The 21,574-nt window shown below is 29.6% G+C and overlaps 2 protein-coding genes across 2 annotated transcripts; both read left to right on the forward strand.

The window, feature by feature from the left end:
- Positions 1–285: 285 nt before the first annotated feature.
- Positions 286–7,254, forward strand: LOC111636628. The gene is made up of 5 exons (XM_023381911.1): positions 286–583; positions 4,730–4,974; positions 5,537–5,654; positions 6,546–6,633; positions 7,224–7,254. Exons 1-5 carry the CDS (start codon positions 286–288, stop codon positions 7,252–7,254), a joined length of 780 nt encoding a protein of 259 aa, XP_023237679.1.
- A 3,503-nt stretch (positions 7,255–10,757) lies between these two features.
- LOC111636629 lies at positions 10,758–21,351 on the forward strand. The gene is made up of 10 exons (XM_023381912.1): positions 10,758–10,856; positions 10,927–11,097; positions 13,524–13,617; positions 14,237–14,323; positions 14,409–14,571; positions 14,651–14,730; positions 16,403–16,522; positions 17,234–17,357; positions 19,559–19,745; positions 21,272–21,351. Exons 2-10 carry the CDS (start codon positions 10,971–10,973, stop codon positions 21,349–21,351), a joined length of 1,062 nt encoding a protein of 353 aa, XP_023237680.1. The 5' UTR covers positions 10,758–10,856; positions 10,927–10,970.
- The last annotated feature ends 223 nt before the right edge of the window (positions 21,352–21,574 follow it).

Genomic DNA, 21,574 nt, shown 5'->3' on the forward strand with positions numbered 1-21,574 from the left:
TAATTTCTTTCCGAGTAATTTTTTAAATTTTAAATGCGTTTTTATAATAAAATAATTTTACGATAATATTTTAAAATTACAAGAATAATATGATAAAAATTATACGGCATAATTTCGAATAAAATAAGGAAACTTTTATAATAAATCATAATTATCATATATTATGATATTTTCCTTATTTCATTTCATATAATAATGTTACAGGAAAATTTCTTGGAAATAATTTTAAAATCTATTCAAAAATATGTTAGAATTTTAATACGTTCTTCATATATGAGGTTCAATATGAGGTTTAATGCTTTCGAATGTATATTTATTTTACTTCTGCTCAAGAATTTTGTGGTATTTAGTAAAGAGACGAAAACTGTTGGAAACAGTAACAATGAGACAATAGAAGAGTACATTAAAACGTCTCTGGAAAACGCGGAGAAAAGAATAAAAGGATACTTGAGGTCGCTTAATAAAGCAACCATTCCTTACATGTTGAGAATTGCAGAAGAAGTGAAAATATCTACATCTTGTCAAACTTCTGGAATTCGATTTCTAAAAGATTTAATGCAGTTAAAACCGTGGACTTTAAAGAGTAAGTACTTTTAAATATTTATTACCGTACAAAATTACACAGCGAGACTTCTCGGCCAGCAATTGAAATAAATGAATTTAAAAAACTGTTACATTATAGCTCATGTTTGATTTTTAAAACTTCCCACAATAATAGCAAGAAGTAGTGTGGTAAATATAATACTGCCCTAGACTTTTTTAAACCGGTTATTTTTTCACTGATTGGTTAGAAATTAGCGACAGTGTAGGATTAATGGTACCCTATGGACCTAAAGCTTACCTAAAAGAAATGAATGTTGTATCGAGTCAAGTTTAGTAATGAAGGAACGATTACTAAAGCGCCAAAAATTTTAAGCGAAGAAGTAATATGTCTGGTTGGCCTGCAGTATTGTGCACACTAATTTCAGGTTATAAAATAATAATGTGCAGAAAATTAAGATTGACTAAATTAGAAAATAAAATGCTTGACACGAATTTCATTGAAACGGTGGACGCTGGGTTATATGCTGCATAAATAAACGGGCGGATTATCATGTGTAATGCATAATAAAAATGCAGGTTATGCACTCGACGTAACCTTTTAGTCTGTTAATTTAATTAATCTAATTAATTAAATACCTTAGTAGTACTTACTCATAAGAGCCTGCTGGCATTATTGTTATGCCATCAGACTTATCGCACACATCACAGTCATTTCCGATTTTTAAAATTAACGCTTAATTAATATCCCAGAGGCATTTTTAATAGCTCTTCTTAGCCGAGTTACGTACACAATTCGACAAAATCGTATTGTAATTAAAATACATAAAAGAATCTGATAAAATGAATTTCTATGCTCAGATAAACCGACATATACGGTACATTACTATGCAATTACTACATACAACATTATAACTGTAATTATATAAAACCAATCTTAATAAAATTGAATTTACCAAACACTAATTGTATTTAATGTTAACTTTTTACTTCCAGTATACTGTTGTGTAACATTCAGTTCTTAATGTTGTTTTCATTCTGGTATGTTCCTTACTTTCTTTTTCAAGTCTGATACATCACAAAACCAAAAACCATTGTACTTTATACCATATTGTCTATTGACCTTTCTAGTATTAGGGAGATTAACATGTAAAATAAGTATGAATGAAAACATCTCGCTATTTGTAAAAATTAAATGAGAAGTATTAACTTAATGGAACAGGAAAATACTTGTTTAAAATGTAGTTTTAACTACCAGGTTCATTCGTAACTTGTCTTTCTCTTTAATAAGTTTGTACACACGTGGAAGATGACTCTTCCTGTGTGTGAAGATAAGAAGTAATTTGATGAAAAATTGAAGAAAGTGTTATATTATATTGAAGATTTAAGAAGATACTTGATCTATAACCGTCACTACTCAGAATATAAGAATTGTTAAGTTTCTTTAAAAAGTTCAATTAATCAAGTCGAACGCAAGTGGCTCAGAATTTGAAATGTTTAAAAGAAATAGAACCTGAAGGTACGCGAGAATAGAAAACTCTAACTACTACTTAGCCAATAAATAAATGAAAATGGAAATTTTATACTAAACTATGCTTTTAGTTCAGACAAAACAAATCCTGTATTAGAAAAGAAATAATGTTTTTCTGGTGTAGAACTAAATAGTATTTTAGTAGAAAAAATGATTGCAGGTTATTTTTTTGAAAAGTAAATAATGCTTCGAAACACTACAATCTATGCTGTAGGAAAATCTATGATAGACACTGTACGTGGAACATTTAATTTACAATTTTCTAACAGTATTTCAGTGAACGGATTTAGCATTTATTAACACTCGATTTTCGCACCTATATTTACTGACACTTGTCTAACATCGTAAATTTTGATTACACAATACTGAGTAAAATTATAGGTTGAATGAATCATTCCGACATGCCAAGAAACCTAACAAACATGGAACTTCTGAGAGAATTCACGACTTTGTCAGAAATGATGTATAGTTGAAACTTAATTGGAAAACAGGTAGAACAAGTGTGATTATCCAGGTAGTAATTTGGCAAGGAATTATCACATAGAATTCGAGTCGTAACATAAAGAAAATAAATAATTCTCCATACCAACATAAAAAATTGTTTTATTTAAGAATCGAGCTGAAGATTCAACCTAAGTTTATGAAGTTACTAAGAAAGACTTGTATCATAGAAATGCTGAAAATTTTTTACACTGTATATACTTCTGAATAAAGCATTTAAAAAACAGTTACTTTTCAGTGTATTAAAAAAATGTTTGAGTGAACGCTAAATCTAAAAAATGCTTTGAATAGAAGAAATTACGAGTTGGAGAAAATGAAAACTATGATTTAAGGCAGTGGTCCCCAACCCCCGGGCCGCGGACCGGTACCGGTCCGTGGATCAAATGGTACCGGGCCGCCCAAGAAACATTAAATTACTGGTATTTCCATTTTATTTACTATGGTATATTTCTCTCGGGTTTGTGCGACTTTTAATGGACGACGGAACAACGGAATAAACTGGACATAAGAAACACACTTCGGGTGTCATTGTCTCCTATTACCCCCAGATGGAACCGTCTTGTTGCAAAGAAACAAGCTCAGGGTTCTCATTGATTTAACGTTTATTTTTTTGTGTAACTATATTTTATTTTAAAGGCATGTTTAAATACAATTAAATTAAAATTATTAAATTAAATCAATCTAAAATATAAACAATCAACGTCCCCCCTCAGTGGGCCGCGGTAAAATATCAAACGTTGACCGGTCCGCGGCGATAAAAAGGTTGGGGACCGCTGATTTAAGGTAAGCACTTCTGGGAAATCTATTTTATACATTTCAGAAAAAGGCTAAATTGAAGTCTTTACAAAGATTATTATTTGTTATGGAGAACAAAGTTAATAAGAAATACTTCGATTATATAAAATTCCATTCTCTTAAATGATGTGGTTCATCACCGTGAATATTAGACGATGGCATCGAAGAACTTTATCAATATGTATGCCTATAAAATTAAACAATTATAAGATTGAAATTCCTCTCTGAAGTTAACTACTTCTAAGTATACAAATGATTAAGAAACTATAATTTTCTAATTGATTAAAATATCCAATTAAATTATTTATAACCAGCCGGGTAAAATTAAAATACCGTAAATATTAATTATCGATCAAACTTTTATAATTTTGAAACATTTTAAAATGAAGAATTACAGCAAGGTTACAAATAATATATACAACATTAACATGGAGAATTAAAAATATGCATATACTATGTCTATATATCTCTGTAATACTGGTCGTTGGTTCGTGTCTCCATTACATTAGTATTTACGTATTATTGGGATATTTACCGGGAATGGATCCAGGTAAGCAATCACAAAAATTTTTCATTGATATGGTCGGTGATTGCCTATACCTTCTCTGCCTGACCGAACCCATCATCGGTGCTATTAATACAAAATTCTTAGTGCCCACAACCCAGAAAAAACCAAAATATGAAAAGAAGTTTTCAGGCTGTTATTCATTTATTTTATTTTACTTTCCTTTTCTTTGACGTTATATTATTATATCCTTGTATGACAATCACTAACAGCATGTATCTACTATGTATTTGTCTATACATACAGTAGAGCGTCGTTTATCCGAAAGCTGGTTATCCGAAACGTCTGTTATCCGAAAGTATTCCAGTGGGCAAATTTAAATTTTTGCTAGTGCTGTGACGCTGCAATCTTCGGCTATTTCTTGGGTTACTCAAATATTTTACGTTTTTGATACTAAATTAACTTCTGAAGTATAATTTTTATTGTTTTTATATTTTTCAATATATTTATTTTGTTTATACAAAATAAAAAAATAATTTTTAACGATACAATAATCTTTGTTAGGCTTAACATCGACGAAAATTCAACGCGAAGCGACACGCAACGGAGAAAAATTTCAACACGGGATAAATTAATATATTTTTTCGTACATGATTCGTTATCCGAAAAATAAGTTATCGGAACAACCTCAGTCCCCAATTGATTCGGATAAACGACGCTCTACTGTATTTGTTCCTGACTGCGCTCATTGGTGTCAGATAATAAAGATTATTAAAGTTTTTATATCAGCAAACTTAAAAAAAATACGCGATTTCTTAAACCATTTATCATGTGACCTTATTTATTTTTACTTTCAGTGTTGGATGCTTTCGGAAAACCTTCTGCGGGTGCTTTGAGAGGTAGCAATTGGATACGAGGAGATTACGATCAGTGTTTATTGATTGACAGTACAGAAGACAAAGAAACAACAATTAAAAATTCGAAAAATATTCGAGGAAAATTCTGTTATATTGGTGTCAATGGCGAAAGTATGTACCCTAAAGTTGCACAGATTGTCGAACAAAAGAATAATTCAATTATAAAACTGATTCAACACTTCATTGTAAGCATTTTTCTCTTTATTTATTAATTAAATAAACGAATTTTCGGTCATTAATTGCCGAGTGAATAAAAACACGGGTAGTTAACCTAATAGTTGGTATCAGCTTCGAATGTCTTTAAAGATCTGTCCACATAGTTTTCTGGGTTTTCATCATCATGTCTAATACCTAAATAAGGGTCGTTTCCCATAAATAGTCCTCCAGTTAGGTGTTTCTATAGGAAACTAACAGATTGGTGGATACCAACCCAACACAAGAATAATCTGCCCCGTTACAGATTACCATGTGTTTGGTTAAAATATTTGATTAAACAAACATAAATATAGATTTTTATAAGTTTGCTGGTAAATTGTCAGTAATGCTGAAATTATTTAAATTTGTATTAATATTAATTTTCTAATTGAAATTTAGTCATATATTACTATAAATATTATTATCGTTATTCTTGAAGTCAGTTAACGCTGTATAAGTTTTTTAGAAGTATCATACAATATTATAATAATTGTTTTTACATTTTATTAGATTAATAATGGAGTTTTGGTTCAATGAAAATATTATTTTCAGGAGCCGCTTAAACTTTCTCATATAAAATTATTATTCGAGACGGACATACAATTCTGGATAGATGTTTGCATACCAAGTACTTGTTCTAAAGATGACTTGCAAAATATTCTTGCATGGGGTAAGTTCATTTTCAAGAATGTTTGATATTAATACAATTGCTTAATTTATCGTTTGGGTGTTTGTTTATACTTTTATTTTAAATTATTATTTGAAATCTACCAAATACCAATAAATAAACATTGAAAGTAGAGAGAATCCGACAATCCAATTAAAACATATACAACTCAATACTTCAACGTTCGGTATTCTGACAGATGAAAATCTCTATAGGATGAAACCAGAATATAGTCATATATTAAAAAATGCCAGGGCGCTAACGTGCGCGCTAAGTTTGAATCACCACTATAAAAGGTCCACTGTTTTTAAAGATTTGTGTCCCAAAGTGCAACTTTTTGGCGCAGTATTTAAAGAACGGCTTAGATACTCCAAAAATAATTAGCGCGCATTTCGTAATTAGTGCAAAAAAACCTTCGACTGATCGAAAACATATAAGTGATGTACGTATAAAAGTGTAAAATGTAATGTTTGTAATCTAAATATATTGTTTGTTTTGTGACGTATACTATTTCATTGAAATTTCGATAGCCTTTCTAACTCGAAATTTTGTTACTTCGAAAATTTTTCTCTCTGCCTTCAATTACGAGTTATCAAAAATCAACATATGTGTTATATAAATATGATATATATTAATGTTTTTATATATAAACTACTAAAATGGCGGATTTTTAAAAACAGTGCAACATACTTTCAATTTTGATAAGAAGTTATGAAATAACAATTATCACGTAATAATCCAAATTTCTCAAATTTTCGTGTTTCATCTAATTATTTTTTAATTTCTTTACGAAATTAAAAAATAATTAGATGTACGTGACATCCATTTTATGAAATAAAACAATAATAATAATTTCATAAATAAATACTAATGTATCAATTAAATAATTTGCAGCAACTGGAGATAATTCAATGCTATGTGTTAAAGGATGTAAAGAGCGAAATGAAGAAAGGATTTATTCAACCTCACAAATAATTTGCTTGTAAGTTGTGTATTTACTGTTTTGTGCCATGCTTACAAAACAAATATCATGATTAATTTTAAACAGATTTATAGATTTACTTCGATCATTTTTTATTGCATTTAGACTTATGATTTTTATAATTATGATATTACAGATTTCATTTTATTTTTACAGTACAGCGTCGATTATCCGAATCAATTGGGGGACTGGGGTTGTTCGGAAAATCGCTATTTCGGATAACCGATCATGTACGAAAAAATATATTAACCTATCTCATGTTAAAATTTTTCTCCATTGCGTGTTGCTTCGCGTTGAATTTTCGTTGATGTTAAGCCTAACGAAAACTATTGTATCATTAAAAATTATTTTTTTTTTATATTGTACAAACAAAATAAATATATTGAAAAATATAAAAACAATAAAAAATTATACTTTAAAAGTTAATTTAGTATCACAAACGTAAAATATTTGAGTAGCCCAAGACATAGCCAAAGATTGTAGCGGAACAGCANTTTTGTTTAAGAATAAATCGGTTAACCGTGAATAAGATTTTAAAATAAGAACTTCCTCCTTGACGTCATTATTACGTAATATCCTGATATTTTCAGGTACGATCCACCTCCTCCTCCTCCTGAGTAATTACTCAGAGGAGGAGTCGACACAGATTATATATTTTTTAAAAAATATTTCTGCCCACTTTACATGGAATATTTTATGTTTATACTGATTTACTGTTACCGTATTATTTCTACGCATTTTTTTTCTCCCGTGTTTTCTTTGAAGCGTATGTCTTTCCGGTATTTTAATATTCCTTCATTAATATTTAAAGCAATATTTCTGAAATTATAAAGGAGGAATTTTAGCAAATTAAATTTATTAATTTTTATTTTATTCAAATAACATTTTTGACGTTAATCCAGCCATCTTCAGCTTTTATTACAAATTATTACTCCAACTGGCATCGAGTTTTCGTTTGAATACATATAATTTACAACTCAGTATACGACTAGGCTGTCATCATGCAAAATCATCGTAAGTCATTGTATATTGTTTTCATATCACGTTTAAGATAGCAAATGTAATGGAACTAAAGTCCTTCTGCTTAATTTGAGTCTCGATGAACATTTTTTAGGTGATCGAATGACCATGAGCGAGTAATGTAAAGTTGTTCAGAGCATAAAGTACAGCAAATTTGTGTCAGAGCTCTTTATCAGGATCAAACATTCATTCGTAAATAACATACACTGATGGCGTGTTGATGAACCTTACTGCGAATTGTTAAAAAAGTATTGTCAACTCCCCATAAAAGATAATAGGGATATTTCAGAATTTTGCTATCTGGTATAATCGGAAGGATCATCCAAACCAAAAATTAAAAGCTAATTTGCAGACTCACTTTATCTATAACACCCAATTCATTTAAATTTCCCCTAGAAATGAAGTTCAGATAAAAAAGTCCAGCAACAAGATGGCAACATTAACTTTTCCAGCAACATTTGCTGGCGCCATCTCTTATCATAGTTTTTTTTAATAGAAATTTTATATTTTTAACTATTACAAAATGGAAAAATGCTTAATTTTGATTGTACAGATAGGTATAGAAAAAATTGTAAATTTTAATAATGAGTATAATCATCATTAAATCTTACCCTACTGGAGGTACACACGACCCTCTTTATATGCACACCCTGTCGACCTTTATTGACCAAAATTTAACAGCATTAATATCCTTGATAATCAAACCTCTCTGCAAACTTTCAAAAATTTCGACAAAAGCACTAAAGTTTTAAGCTTAAAAATGGATTGAAAAAGTCGTACCCCGCCCTATACAAACTAAAATCTACAAATACGGAAAAACTTTCGAATCTTATCATTTCTCGGAAATTAAAGGTGTCCTGAGTCCAAAACTAAAAATCTTGGGGAGTCATTTTTTTACCGATCGCCATATCTTCCCTCTGTTATATATAACAGCTAGAAAAGTAAAAAATCTTCTTAGCATAATATTATATATATATAATATAATACTAATATATATATATATATTAGAGAAGCTTGTACATTATTGTTTTAACTTTTACTTTAAACCCCTTTTAGAATTATATTTTACAACATTAGAATTTCGTTAATCCGACACTCGATAATTTAGAATTTCCGGTAACTCGGCATTCTCTGAAATTAACTGATAATAATTTTGATAGCAAAGAAATAATTTCAACTCCACAGACTTAAAAAGTTTAGCAGAAAACTGAAACGCCATATTTCACATTTATTCCAGTTTGAGATTTGTTCTATTCTGTCATGCCTAAGATTCTTCATATAGAAATCAAGGCATGTTCTAGTTGACCGAAAAGTAGTTAAAATAGAATATGGTTAACACGCATGCAATTGTATATAGTGTATTTCTTTTCAGCAATTTTCATGTTTAATTGGGTTGTTGAAAATGACTATAATCTAAAATATCGTTTTAAGTAACGTAGAATTTTCTGTGAATATTCAGTATTTAAAACAGTAAGATTCAAACTAAATAAATCCAAAATAATTTATCACGTACAGAGGGTTGATCGCGTTACATGATGCCGAATTTAGAGACCTATAAAGTAACCTAAATGCCATGGCGCCAGTTTTGATTAAGCTCGATCCGATGGCCATGTTGTGAGCTGTAGCCCTACATCAAAGTTTCCACTGTATAAGGTTTCTTTACAGAACATTCATGTCCAAACAGTCCCATTCCTCTTTACAGGCTTTCCATAAGTCTGCCGTTGTTTTTGGACGAAAGCTTCGCAGAGATCGTTTCAATAGACCAAACGTACAGTAGTCCACTAGAACCGCGTCGGACGACTTCACGGGAATGTCATCGAAAGGGATGGTATGGATTCCCGTTTCCTGTTCCAATACATGGATGAAATTTCGGGTCGATTTGGAGGTATGACTCGAAGCTTTGTCTTGATGCACCTATACATTTGTTTGGTCATTTCCGTATAAAGTAGGGATCTCTTCAAGGTATAGAGGTTCCAGAACGTCAAATTAACGTTTTTATCAACTTTTTTGATGTTTAGTTTAATACGATAACAATAACTCTCAATGACCATAAGCCTGACTGAGAACTTTCGCAACATTCCTTGAACCATTTTTGGTATGGTCTCCCATCTCATGGTCTGTAGTAAATTGCCCGAGATTTGTTACAATTGTTCATGTACTGTACATCCGTGCTTCATCTAGCGTGACTACAAACTGCCACTTGTTTACCGAAAGATACTTTTCGTACAGTTTTCGGCAGTTGGTCTTACGTTCTTGAATGTGATGAGACAGCAGCTTGTGACTCGACCTTTATGGCGTTTTCCAGTTTCAAATTCTTGTGAATTATGGGATGAACTGTGGACTGAGCTATTCCAACATTCTGGGCAATACTTCGTTGGGTTTTTGGATTTGAACCACTGATCAGTTGTCGCACTTTTGCTATCACCTCCCTCCAGTATGCGGCTTGGGGCATTCCTTTTTCTAGGCCGAATTGAAACACTTGACGACGGTCCTAGCTGTTGCAAACCTTTGTTTTTTTAGGTGGCATATTTGCAATAGATAAACTTACTTATCGAAAGTAAAATTCAGAATATACAGCAGCACGTGGGCCAGTTGCTTTTATTCTACTTCCTACAACTGGAACTGTGGGTAATATACAAATCGGCATTATAGAACGCGATGAACCTTATGTAGTGTTTGTACTATGAAAATTTTACAGCAATATCTAACCTGTAAATTTTGATCTGATTTATTTTATAAGCATTAGTGTATTCTTATTTTATCTGAAAATGCTTTTAGATTAATGTCACGCTTTCTAATATTTTCTGCCATTTTAATATCCTACTGCACATTGGCACGGCAGTAATCAATGTCATGGCGTTGAAGTAATGACATACTATAGTATTATTTTAATTATTTATTGGTTAATATAAATCAGAAACGTTATGCAGCACAGCTGAACCCTCTTTTCTGCCACAGTTCGGTTGACATAAAACAAAAATTTTGTAGTTTTCATTTTCTACTTTTGGTTTCGGCAGCCTTTGTACGCTTGTCGATAAGCTGTGTAAACAGCGTACACAAATATATCAGTTGCATGCAGTAGCTGCACTGGTATAAACTGTACAGTAATGTCTGTAACGTTCGAATCACATAATTTATCGAATTTTGCGGAAATGCAGAACATCCATTCACCTATACAGGAAATCCAACATCGCTTTGCTCTGGTACGTGTCGGATTGACGAAAGTCTAACGTGTTTTATCAATTAAATACATAAAAAATTTTGTACTTTCAGTGAAGATTTCGAATTATTTTCTGTGTGTCTCTCTTAACACATCTATGCAGAAATTGCTGAAAGTCAACATCAAAGAGGAGACGAAATGGATTTGCGGCGTTAAACTGATTTTATTGATAAAGTTAATATATATTCATATAATAGGGGCTTTCATTTATTTTCCTTCAATAGGTAAGTAAGAAATTAAAGTTTGATTTTACATTTCATTAATCGAATAAATTAAAATCTAATTACATAACTATTTAAATTTGAATTATTTAATTGTTATTAGTGTGTAAAGTACAGTATTTATTTATTAAACTCAAAAATTGTACAGTCTATTCAGCTTTGTCACTTTTACTATATGTTAAAATAAAAGACACTTGTAATGAGTATTGCAATGTTTCGAAATTACAATAATGTGTAAAAAGATATCGGATTTATTTCATAATAGCATTCTCTGATGGTCGGATGACCGTGGAGGATAATAGTCTACAATTGGAGTCCGGTTCGATCCGGACTCCAATTGTACACTATTATCCGGATTGAATCCGTACAAATCGAAAATCATTCAAAAAATTTTCTAGGGATGATCTGTCCAGATATGTTGAATCCTGTCTGTCACCATTTATCCACACTATTATGAGCCTTAACAAACACACAATGAGCTACTACAGTAACTAAACGTCCTCATAGTGCCTTTTAATAGAAAAAAAATTAGCACCCTCTAATAATAAACGCACTCTATTAGACTGAGTACTTGCCAACTGAAAAATGTAAGCAGTGTACTGTTTATTAGAATAAATACTATATATAAGTATGTAGTGACTGACATGAAAACTATGTTTAAACTTAAGCTTCTATATTTTCACCGTCCATTTACAAGTTGTTATTTACGAGTTCAAATATATATTCAGATAAAATAGATGTAAACTGTTATGTCTTTATGTGGAATTAATATTAACGTAAGTTAAAAAAAGCTGTCTGTTGCATCTGATATAAAATCAATGGGAATAATTATCGTGAGAAGTACAGCTCGATTCATATTGTTCCTATTAGGCCTATATCTATTTTAATAAGGAAACAATTTTTTTAATATTCTTTAATCTACGTTTTCTTATTTGCATTTTTTTCGATGTTCAGATAGATTTTACAATTATTTCATAGCCTTTATTGCGTGCAGAATAATTGGTACCAAAAGACAAGGGGAGACATAATCCTTCGCTTTCTCTCTACTTAAAACATAGTACAGAGATGTATTAATATCTTTTTTTTTTTTCAATCACTGCGTATATCTATATAATTATATGTTATTTTAAAATTTAAGCGATTATAACTTTAGAGCCAGAAAATGGTGTATTGTGGGGTTGCATTGTGATACGAACTGATCGATATCCAGCATTAGGTAGAAAGTTGTTACTCTGAAAAATAAGTTAATAATTCGAATTAAATTAATTTTGTTTAATTATCAGCTATTAAAGTTTTTTCATATTGATTATTTTACATATTTCAACTTAATTTCTGATAATAAACCCAGTTGCCTATTGCAAATTTGACCAAATCCATGCTGGACATGATTAAATGCATATCCTCTAGTTTCCACAGAGGAAAAAGAGCGAATACACAGATAACTAGACTATCGGCAGATGTAACCACTGGTTGATTCATCCTCAGTGATTGCACGAAACCATTAATGGTTTTAAATCCATCGTACAGCACCATACAGAAACACAGAACATTACGCGTGTGCCATGTATTCATTGACATATTTCATCAAACCTAACCAAAATGTTTTTATCACTAGCTGTCAAACATCATTTTAATAGTTTCATTTCTTTTTAAAGAAGATATGTTGCCAGATAAGAAGGCTTAATGGGAAACATAGTTTTATAAGCAACTTTAATGAGTGTCAAATTCCTTCCAGTACTGTGTATCCTTTTCTATTGTAACTAAACTTTTAACATCTCTAACTTTATCTTTCTTTATAATGATTTTTTTCTTTTATTATCTTTTTCAGACATATATTTTATACATTTATTTTAATTAAAAGTGGATATATTTTAAATAATATTTCCTTTCAAAACTGTTTATTATAATATGACTACAATATTACAACACATTTTATTGTGATTACAATAATAACATTCTGTTTTTACTTTCTTATAATTTTACACTTACTTCTTCAACTTTTAATTCTAAAAAAAAGTACTTTAAGAATTACTATTAAATCTATTTAATAAATGAATGTGTTACTTACAGAATATTCCACTACTCTTGAGCTTTTTTGTGTCTTATGTTTTAATGATTTATTGTTTATTAGTTATTAAAATTTGTTGGGGGAACATATGCACATTATTTTAGAATAAATCAACAATAGTTATTGCATTATCACTGTAAATAACTATGCAGATTGTACATTCTCAGAACATAAGAAAGGTTATTCCATTGCAGTGCTCTATTACATTTTTCGGGTAACATGTGGTATATAAACTAATATTTAATAAATATAAATGAAGTAAAATGAAATCAATTTATTATATTTATATATTTCAACGTAAAACAATTATTATTATTATATTTAAATATATAACAAAATATTTATTAAAATTTATTTCTAGAAAATCTCCTATACTATACTCATGTGATTGACGTTGCTTACATGGACCTAGTGCTAAACTCATTCGAAACAGTCGAATCTTTCTTATTCTTGAGGTATGCAATGTTTTTCATTATTAATTGTTTTTTATTATTTAATTAATACATTTTTAGTTCTTAAAAATTAAATTTTTTAAATAATAAATATAAGAATAACATTACAAGTGTATTCTTAACATAAAGGTATTAATAGAGGAGTAATGCTTGATAAACATTTTCTCGTTATTACTCTTTATAAAACTCATCACTACCCGAAAGCTAAGCTTTTTACCATTTTATATTAGTTAAAAATAAAAAAGTTTTTATAATAAAATCTTATAACAGATCGTGAGACACACAATTTTATTTATTTTGCTCAATAATATACAATATACAAACTTTTAAGTCAAACACAACTCGAATGTGTCGAATTCAATAAAGTAAAGGTAAATTTTCTGTTTTTGTGAACAATAATAGGAAGAAAGTAGACAGTTATACTACGAAGAGGCTATTAAAATTATAAGATTCTAATTTTTTATAGATGTAACTAATAGAAACGGAAATTTCTTTTGTGACACAGCAATATGAAAAATAATGAAAGATTGACGACGATAATGCAATAAATAACATTTTAAAACTTCTTTATAGATAATTAGTATGTAAGAATGTAATGATGTATTTTTAATTTGTAATGTAGCGGCTTTCTAACACTTTATCTACGAAGAAATAACGTGAAGCATTCTATTTTCTATTACATTATGTTTGTAGTGAAGAGGTTCATCAGGTTTGAAAAATTATTTGATTTTACAATCCTTATTTCGGTTTGATGATAAATTTCATTGGGAATTTCTTGTATTTTCATGTTTCAGATTAACATTTCCAGTGATATGTACTACAGCAATTGCCCTTATACTACCAATATTTGGTGATGGCCCACATTGGCATTTTCTACAGGAACAAGTTAATCTAATTGAAGAACATTGGTGGAAATTCGTTTTTCATGTATCGAATTTTTATAAATTCATACCGTTGGTAAGTGGCAACAAACTTAAATTCAATTTTATTTACTGCATTGTGTAAAACAGTAACTTGTAATGTATTTTTCTTGCAGATGATAACTCCCATGTGGATCATGAATGTAATATTTCAATTAACTATCATAACTGCACCCATATTATTTATACTTGACAGGTAAGAAGAATGAGATGACAGTCATTTTATTTGAAATATACTTTTTGAAATTTACTGCTGTATTTCATTAAAAAGCGAAATTTGTTTTTATAGATTCAAACTATCGTAGAATAATCAGTATATATTTATGAAAATATAGGTCTTAATTTGAAGAGATTCGTATATGAAGTATTATATCATTTATGATTCAATAACTGTAAAATATACTCTTATTTTATAATTATAAAACAAATTAATTTGTTATTGTTATTTAATAGGTTGTATTGAATTTTCTTGTTTTTGCATTCTCTTATTCAGAAAATTGATCGTTAGAAAATGTCTTTTAATTTTCGTAAAATTTTAAATTTTTCTACATTAATTTTTCTTTATACTTTTCCATATTATTTTTTGAAGTGACGTTTAACTTAAACTCTGCTATATGTCACTATTAGTACATCGATGTACTAATAGTAATATATAAGAAAACAGAACTAAGAAGATTTTATGTTAAACGTAACTTCAATATATATATAAATATAAAGGAAAAATGAATGTAGAAAACTCTAGTTTTGCAACTATGTTGAAGTTAGTATATACTTTTTGTTTATATTTTTTTAAAATAGGGCCCATCATGGTCATCTACGTTTAGACTATTGTTTTGACTATCTGCAAGATTTTCGGAATTAATATTAATGGTCCAAACAAGGTTGTCAATTATCGCGCTATAACTTTATTTCTATGTATAAATTCAGTAGTAGTAGTAAAATAAGGTATTTTTTTTTTATCATACTACTATTTACGTTTCTATATTTTCTGCTTTGTTATTTATTTTTACTACTTTAGGTAGATTTCAATATATTCTCAGCGAACGTTCACAACTTAAAAGTTTTCTGAAACATGTTCTAAAAAGTCATGTGAACCATATTTTCCAATATCTCCAGTTTCCCATAGTCTTTAAGCATGATTTCTGTAAACATTTCTTAACGGTTTTAGTGCCTGAAAAAAGATTTTGTTTATGCAAACAGAAAGAAAAGTTGTGCATTCTATTTTACTGTGGCTATTTTTAAAACTTTCGTGTTATTAAGGCGATGTCTTGTGCAATCTAAATGGACAAAGCACGTAATGAAATTATGAGATAAGAAACATTTACCAAAATTTCATGCATTTTCTCATAACAAAGTAATATATTTTTTAAACGAGAATTTTTTATATATACTTTTTACTTTTGGGCACGAGAATTACTTGCTTATTAACAAAATTTATCATGTTAAAACGATTAATTATTTAACAGACATGTGCTCAATCTTATCTTATAACATACAATAGTAAACTAATAATACATTCTGATTGAATCTGTAGTAGTTGTGTATGAAAGTATATAGAAATTGCGAAGAAATGCTCTTTCATTGTTTGAAATTTGAAGCAGGTAGGAAAAGGTATTCAATGAGATTTAAGTCTTGGAAGTCTTGGAAAGGTGAAATTAATTCATCATGTATTTCAAAAATTAATAATTATTTTGTATTGTGTTTTGTATTATGTTATAGTCTACAACTTATTACATTAACTTGTTAAACAGTAATAACTACAGAGCATAATAGTCTTAACAAACGAAGTTTCATGCAATAAAACATTAATTGAATTATCGTTGTTTTATGAGAATTATTAACATATAATATGATATTTTAATTTACAGGTGGCCAAAATGTGGAATTATAATGATGGTCTTGCTGACTTTAATCGGATTTGCAGCAAACACAGCACTTCTTTTAATTACCGATACTGCAGCAATATTTGGATATCTTCTTGATATAAAGTACGTTTATATGGTTAAATTAATATGTTATTAATGAGTTAGAGTGAATAAGATAAACATTTCAACAATATTCAATACACGAGTTTAACATTTACTAAAAGTACAGTAGTCCGGAGAAAATGCCATAGCTTAACAAAACCAACAAAAACTAAATATTTTTACTTCAAACTTTATTATGTCATTTTTTACATAACAAGAAGTAAATGCAATCACATCTAATACGATACGCAATGTGGCATCTTACCCCGAATATCAGAAAACACAATCTGCTCTTCAAACTACCTCTTTGAAAACCACTGTTCCAGCCATTCTCTATTAGCCAAATAGGGTAGTTCCCAATAATATAAGCCGATACATAAATCACTCGGCTTAGATCACACACAGGATCCACAGTGTTTACTATCAACAAGAAAAACATTATAACACGTCTACTAACCATCAACAATAAACATAAATTCGCAATGACGATAAACGTAAAGAAACTTTTGTCTTACGCTGCATACATGAAAAACAATGATTGTATATAATTTGTACTTATCACAAGTGCTGATAAACGAATTACAAGTATAATGGCATCTTCTCCTTATTTTCTTTTCTTGTAACCACACTTAAATGAAACATTACAACATGTATTAATTTTCAATAATTAATTTTTATATTTATTATACAATATATTAAATATAAATTTTTATAAAATTTTCATCTTTTTAGGAAAATAATGAAGTATCTGGAAAAAGTATATTTCAAACCATATTGCTCACATCTAAGTAGTTATTGTATGGGACTACTGGTTGGGTATCTTTTATCTCAAAGAAAAATTTTGAAATTTGGAAAGGTAGATCAATTTTATGTTAACATTATCTTAGAGATTTAATTTGAATTTTACATATTTTATTATCTATTGACTTTCTTACCTACTTACCAATCTACCCTGCCTGTTAACTAGACGGATAGGTTGGCACATGACATATAAATTTACGTTTTTGTTTATATAGGGGAGACCGAGGCAACTTCGGCATGCGGGGCAAGTTTGTCAAGCGCTTTTTTTTTTAAAAAACAAATTAAAAGGAAACTTTGGTTATAGGTTAGGAAGTTGAGTTTTATTGGTAGCTTGTTGAATGTAGTGTTTTTATTGTTCTCCAACAAGCGTAGTTGAATTATCAAGCAAATTTTCATTTTCGTTGAATTCCATATAATATTTTTTTTCCATTTATATTGAATTGGCAGGTTTTGTTATAATTCCATGATAACGAAAGTTACTTTTCCTGTTAGAAGGATGTAACTTCAACTTATTCACGTGGCCAGATCGTGGCTTGGCATTCTGTTCTCAGGGTTGTACTTAATGTTTCGAAATCATGACTAGCGGGGTAAGATCGGCAACATAAAGCCACATTAGAAGCAAAGGATAAAAATCAAACAGATGATAAATGAAAACATGTTTGCATTTGTTATTCATGTATATATGTCTTTGAACTTGCATTTCGTTGTAATAATATTAAATGGGTGTTGGATTTGTATTTCTTTGTTTTAATAGTGAATTCCAACTTATACATTGTTAATAACATAATTTTATATACGTGCCTATCTTGCCCCATTACTGTTGCCCCTATACCAGGGGCAACTTTAATAAAAATAATTAAAATAATTACAACTTTACAAAAAGAGAGAAGTTGCCGATCTTGCCCCTATACCCGGGGCAACTTCGTCAATTTCTCTCTTCTTGTAAAGTTGTAATTATTTTAATTATTTTTATTTCCAAACTGATTTTAACCAGTTCTATAGTAAGGTAACATTCCAATAGACAATATGCAAAGCTTTTTTTTCAGTTTACAGCAGTATTTATTACACAAAATTTAAGTAAAGCTTAACATGCCGATCTTGCCCCGGTCTCCCCTATATTCAGATTTACAAGAATTCATTTTTTGAGATTTTTTTTTCTTCAGCTTAATTTCTACTTCGTGTTTTAATTTATGCTGCTATAAATGTCTTTGTCTAAATATTGAGGTGCAATAAATAACAAAGAAATTGATATTTTAATTTGCTTTTGATCGTGGCAATGTTGTAAAAATTATTAAAAACGCAACCACTTACATTTGTGAGCGGTTGTGTTTTTAATAATACGATCACTTGATTCAATTAGTCATGCCAAACGAATAATCAATTCGCTCTATATCTAATTCTTAAAATAGCCTTAATATAAATGGTAAATAATGCAGCGGATTTTTTTTAATATAGCTTATCGATTTTTGCAATAATACATATACAGGGTATATCAGAATGATGTTTTAAAAATTTGGAGGTGTGTAGAGGATGAAATTTTGAACGTTTTTATGTAAGGAACCCATAGCCGGAAATTTGAACGAAAGTGTCTACAGCACTTTGCACTTTGCGGTCGATATGCTGAATGAAACAGCAGAATACAGTATTTATGACAAGTTTTATTGACAAAACAGTAGAGGACAATCAAAGTGTACATCGAATCAGTTTACTTCAATAAATGTTCAATGTGACGATCATCAACTTCGTTACATAATGTGCAACGACGAACCACGTTTTGTCCGACTCTCTGTAAGATGCCACGCTCTGCTCTGATGGTGACCTAAAGGACGACAAGCACTAAGAACACAACGTCCTGTACACAGGCTTAGTTACACCTATAGTTATGTGTTTACAGTTTTCCATCCGCAGCAATAACATGACGTCAATGGACGGAAGGGTGCTACCAAAGTAACAGGCGGTCAAGTACTTCCTACCACCGTAGACACTTCAGTTCAAATTCCCGGCTATAGGTTCCTTATATCAAAACGTTCAAAATTTCATCCTCTACAATCCCCCAAATTTTTAAAACGTCATTCTAATACACCCTGTATATTTGATAATATGGCAGCACTCGAACTTGATTAGCAAACAGTTGGATTAACAAACTCCAACTGCAATTAATGCTTTACTTATTACGTATACTTAAAACTTTCAATCGCATTACACAAGCTTCTTCTTACATAAAATAATTAAAACATATCTAATTTTCTATTACAGAAAATTCGTTTATTGTTTTGGATGTTATCAATTGCATGTTTGCTATTTGCAATATTTGGAATACACGGAAATATGAATACGGTATCGCCGAATGAAAATAGTATTCTTCTATTCAAGATATTTGCACCGTATTTATGGTTAGTTGCAAATATATGGATATGCATCGCATTTACTAAAGGCCATGGAGGTAAGCAGTATTCGAATTAAAGCATAAATTTCGTACCTAAAAATATGAATAGTTACTATTTTCATTTTAAACACTATAAAATAATTTATAAATATTAAAACAAGTTTCTTAGTTCATCAATAAACTTTTACACTATTTGGTATATAAATCTTCTCCTTGACGGATGCAATGGAGAAAATTTATATACTAAATCAGGAGAACAAAGATGTCTCTCAAAGTAATTGTTTATGTATAAAGATTGATTTTATTTTTCCATTATTTAATTACTTACTTCGCTTTAAATACCTTAGTCCAGTCACAGGTTTGCGCTTTGCCAAAACACTGGCTACGTAAAGTTTTCTTCACATGTCTAACATATGAAATAGAATCTATTTTAGCAGCTTATCTGTGTTTTGATCAACTTATTTTATTAAGTTATATATATATAGTCATTTTAATTCAATAAATCATTATGGTTGACAATCTCAAAGCACTTCCGGTTAGAAAATTAAGACTTTATTGCCAAATTGAACGCAGGCTACAAATACATTTCGGGTTTTTGTATATCTACAATCCCTGTTCAATGCTGTCAAAAATCAACAACAGTACAATTAGGAACCCGACATTACTTATATATTGTAAAAAATTTTTACAACAAACACTTATATGTTTCATAGAAAAACGAATTAAAAATTCATTTCCATATTTTGCATTTTCCGTAAATATACATTAAAAAAGCAACTATATCGTATAAAATATAAATTATAATGACGTGAAACAATGGCTCATTAAAATTCAAATCTTACTTTACTTTAAATTTATCCAGTATTTATGTATTATATTTTCCATTTCCACTTTTTACAGTAAAAGTAACTGAGAGTCAGTTCTTTTAGTTAAAGTACTGTATAAGTATAAGTTACATTATATTACTATATAATACAATTTGAAAACCACTAAATATCAAAATCACACATTTCACTTACAATTAATATTATTTGTTTGTATATATTTACTAAACAATTATTTTTCACAACGTGCAAAACTTCAGTTTTACAATGCGACATATCCCAACCTATACTATTATTATATTATACGTCATCTATTAATTAACTGGTACTATTGAGAGTTGATTGTCTTGCCATCTAAAATAATAATCGCCGCAGGTCTAACCGAGGGTTAACCACAGATAACACGCGGGTTATCCGCTTTTCAAACAAGATAATATCAAGTAGAAGAAACAGAATATTGCTCAAGATCTTTACTGTACTTCTTCGTTGCTCCATTATTCTTGTTACAACTTGTACTTTACTTCTTCGTTGCCCCATTATACTTGTTGGCCGCATAATAATCTTTTAAATAACACTTATTTTAACATTTTGCTTTAAGAAAGCAAACTAACAATGTTATCTCATACAGAATAGTATAATTATTTACAGATTTTGAAAAATTATACATAGTCAATCGCGTTTACGCTATGTTTTATATATAATGAATATATTACTATGGGAAATTGGAATATGATATAACAGACTATTTTATTTATTTAGTTTTATTTTTAACTTCAATTGGAAAAGAATTAAACCTTTATATTCCCACTATTGTCAGTCTGTCTGTATGTCCTTCGTAAATCCCGTGAACGCTGTTAGGAAGGTAAAACCTGCAACTAAAGTTGAAAGGCGCAATCGCATTACACTCCAATTATATATACAGAAATATCGGATAAAAAGCGAAAATTTTGTTATTTCGATTTAATAGTTTTCTTCGAAACGTGTTAGACAATTACAAGTATGATTCTATTGGTAAAAGCAAAGTACGTGTAAAGTGAAGCATCTACCAATTTGATCTGAAGA

The sequence above is a fragment of the Centruroides sculpturatus genome, unplaced genomic scaffold (assembly GCF_000671375.1).
Source record: "Centruroides sculpturatus isolate CEXI.00-Female unplaced genomic scaffold, Cexi_2.0 scaffold1065, whole genome shotgun sequence".
Taxonomy (NCBI): Eukaryota; Metazoa; Arthropoda; class Arachnida; order Scorpiones; family Buthidae; genus Centruroides; species Centruroides sculpturatus.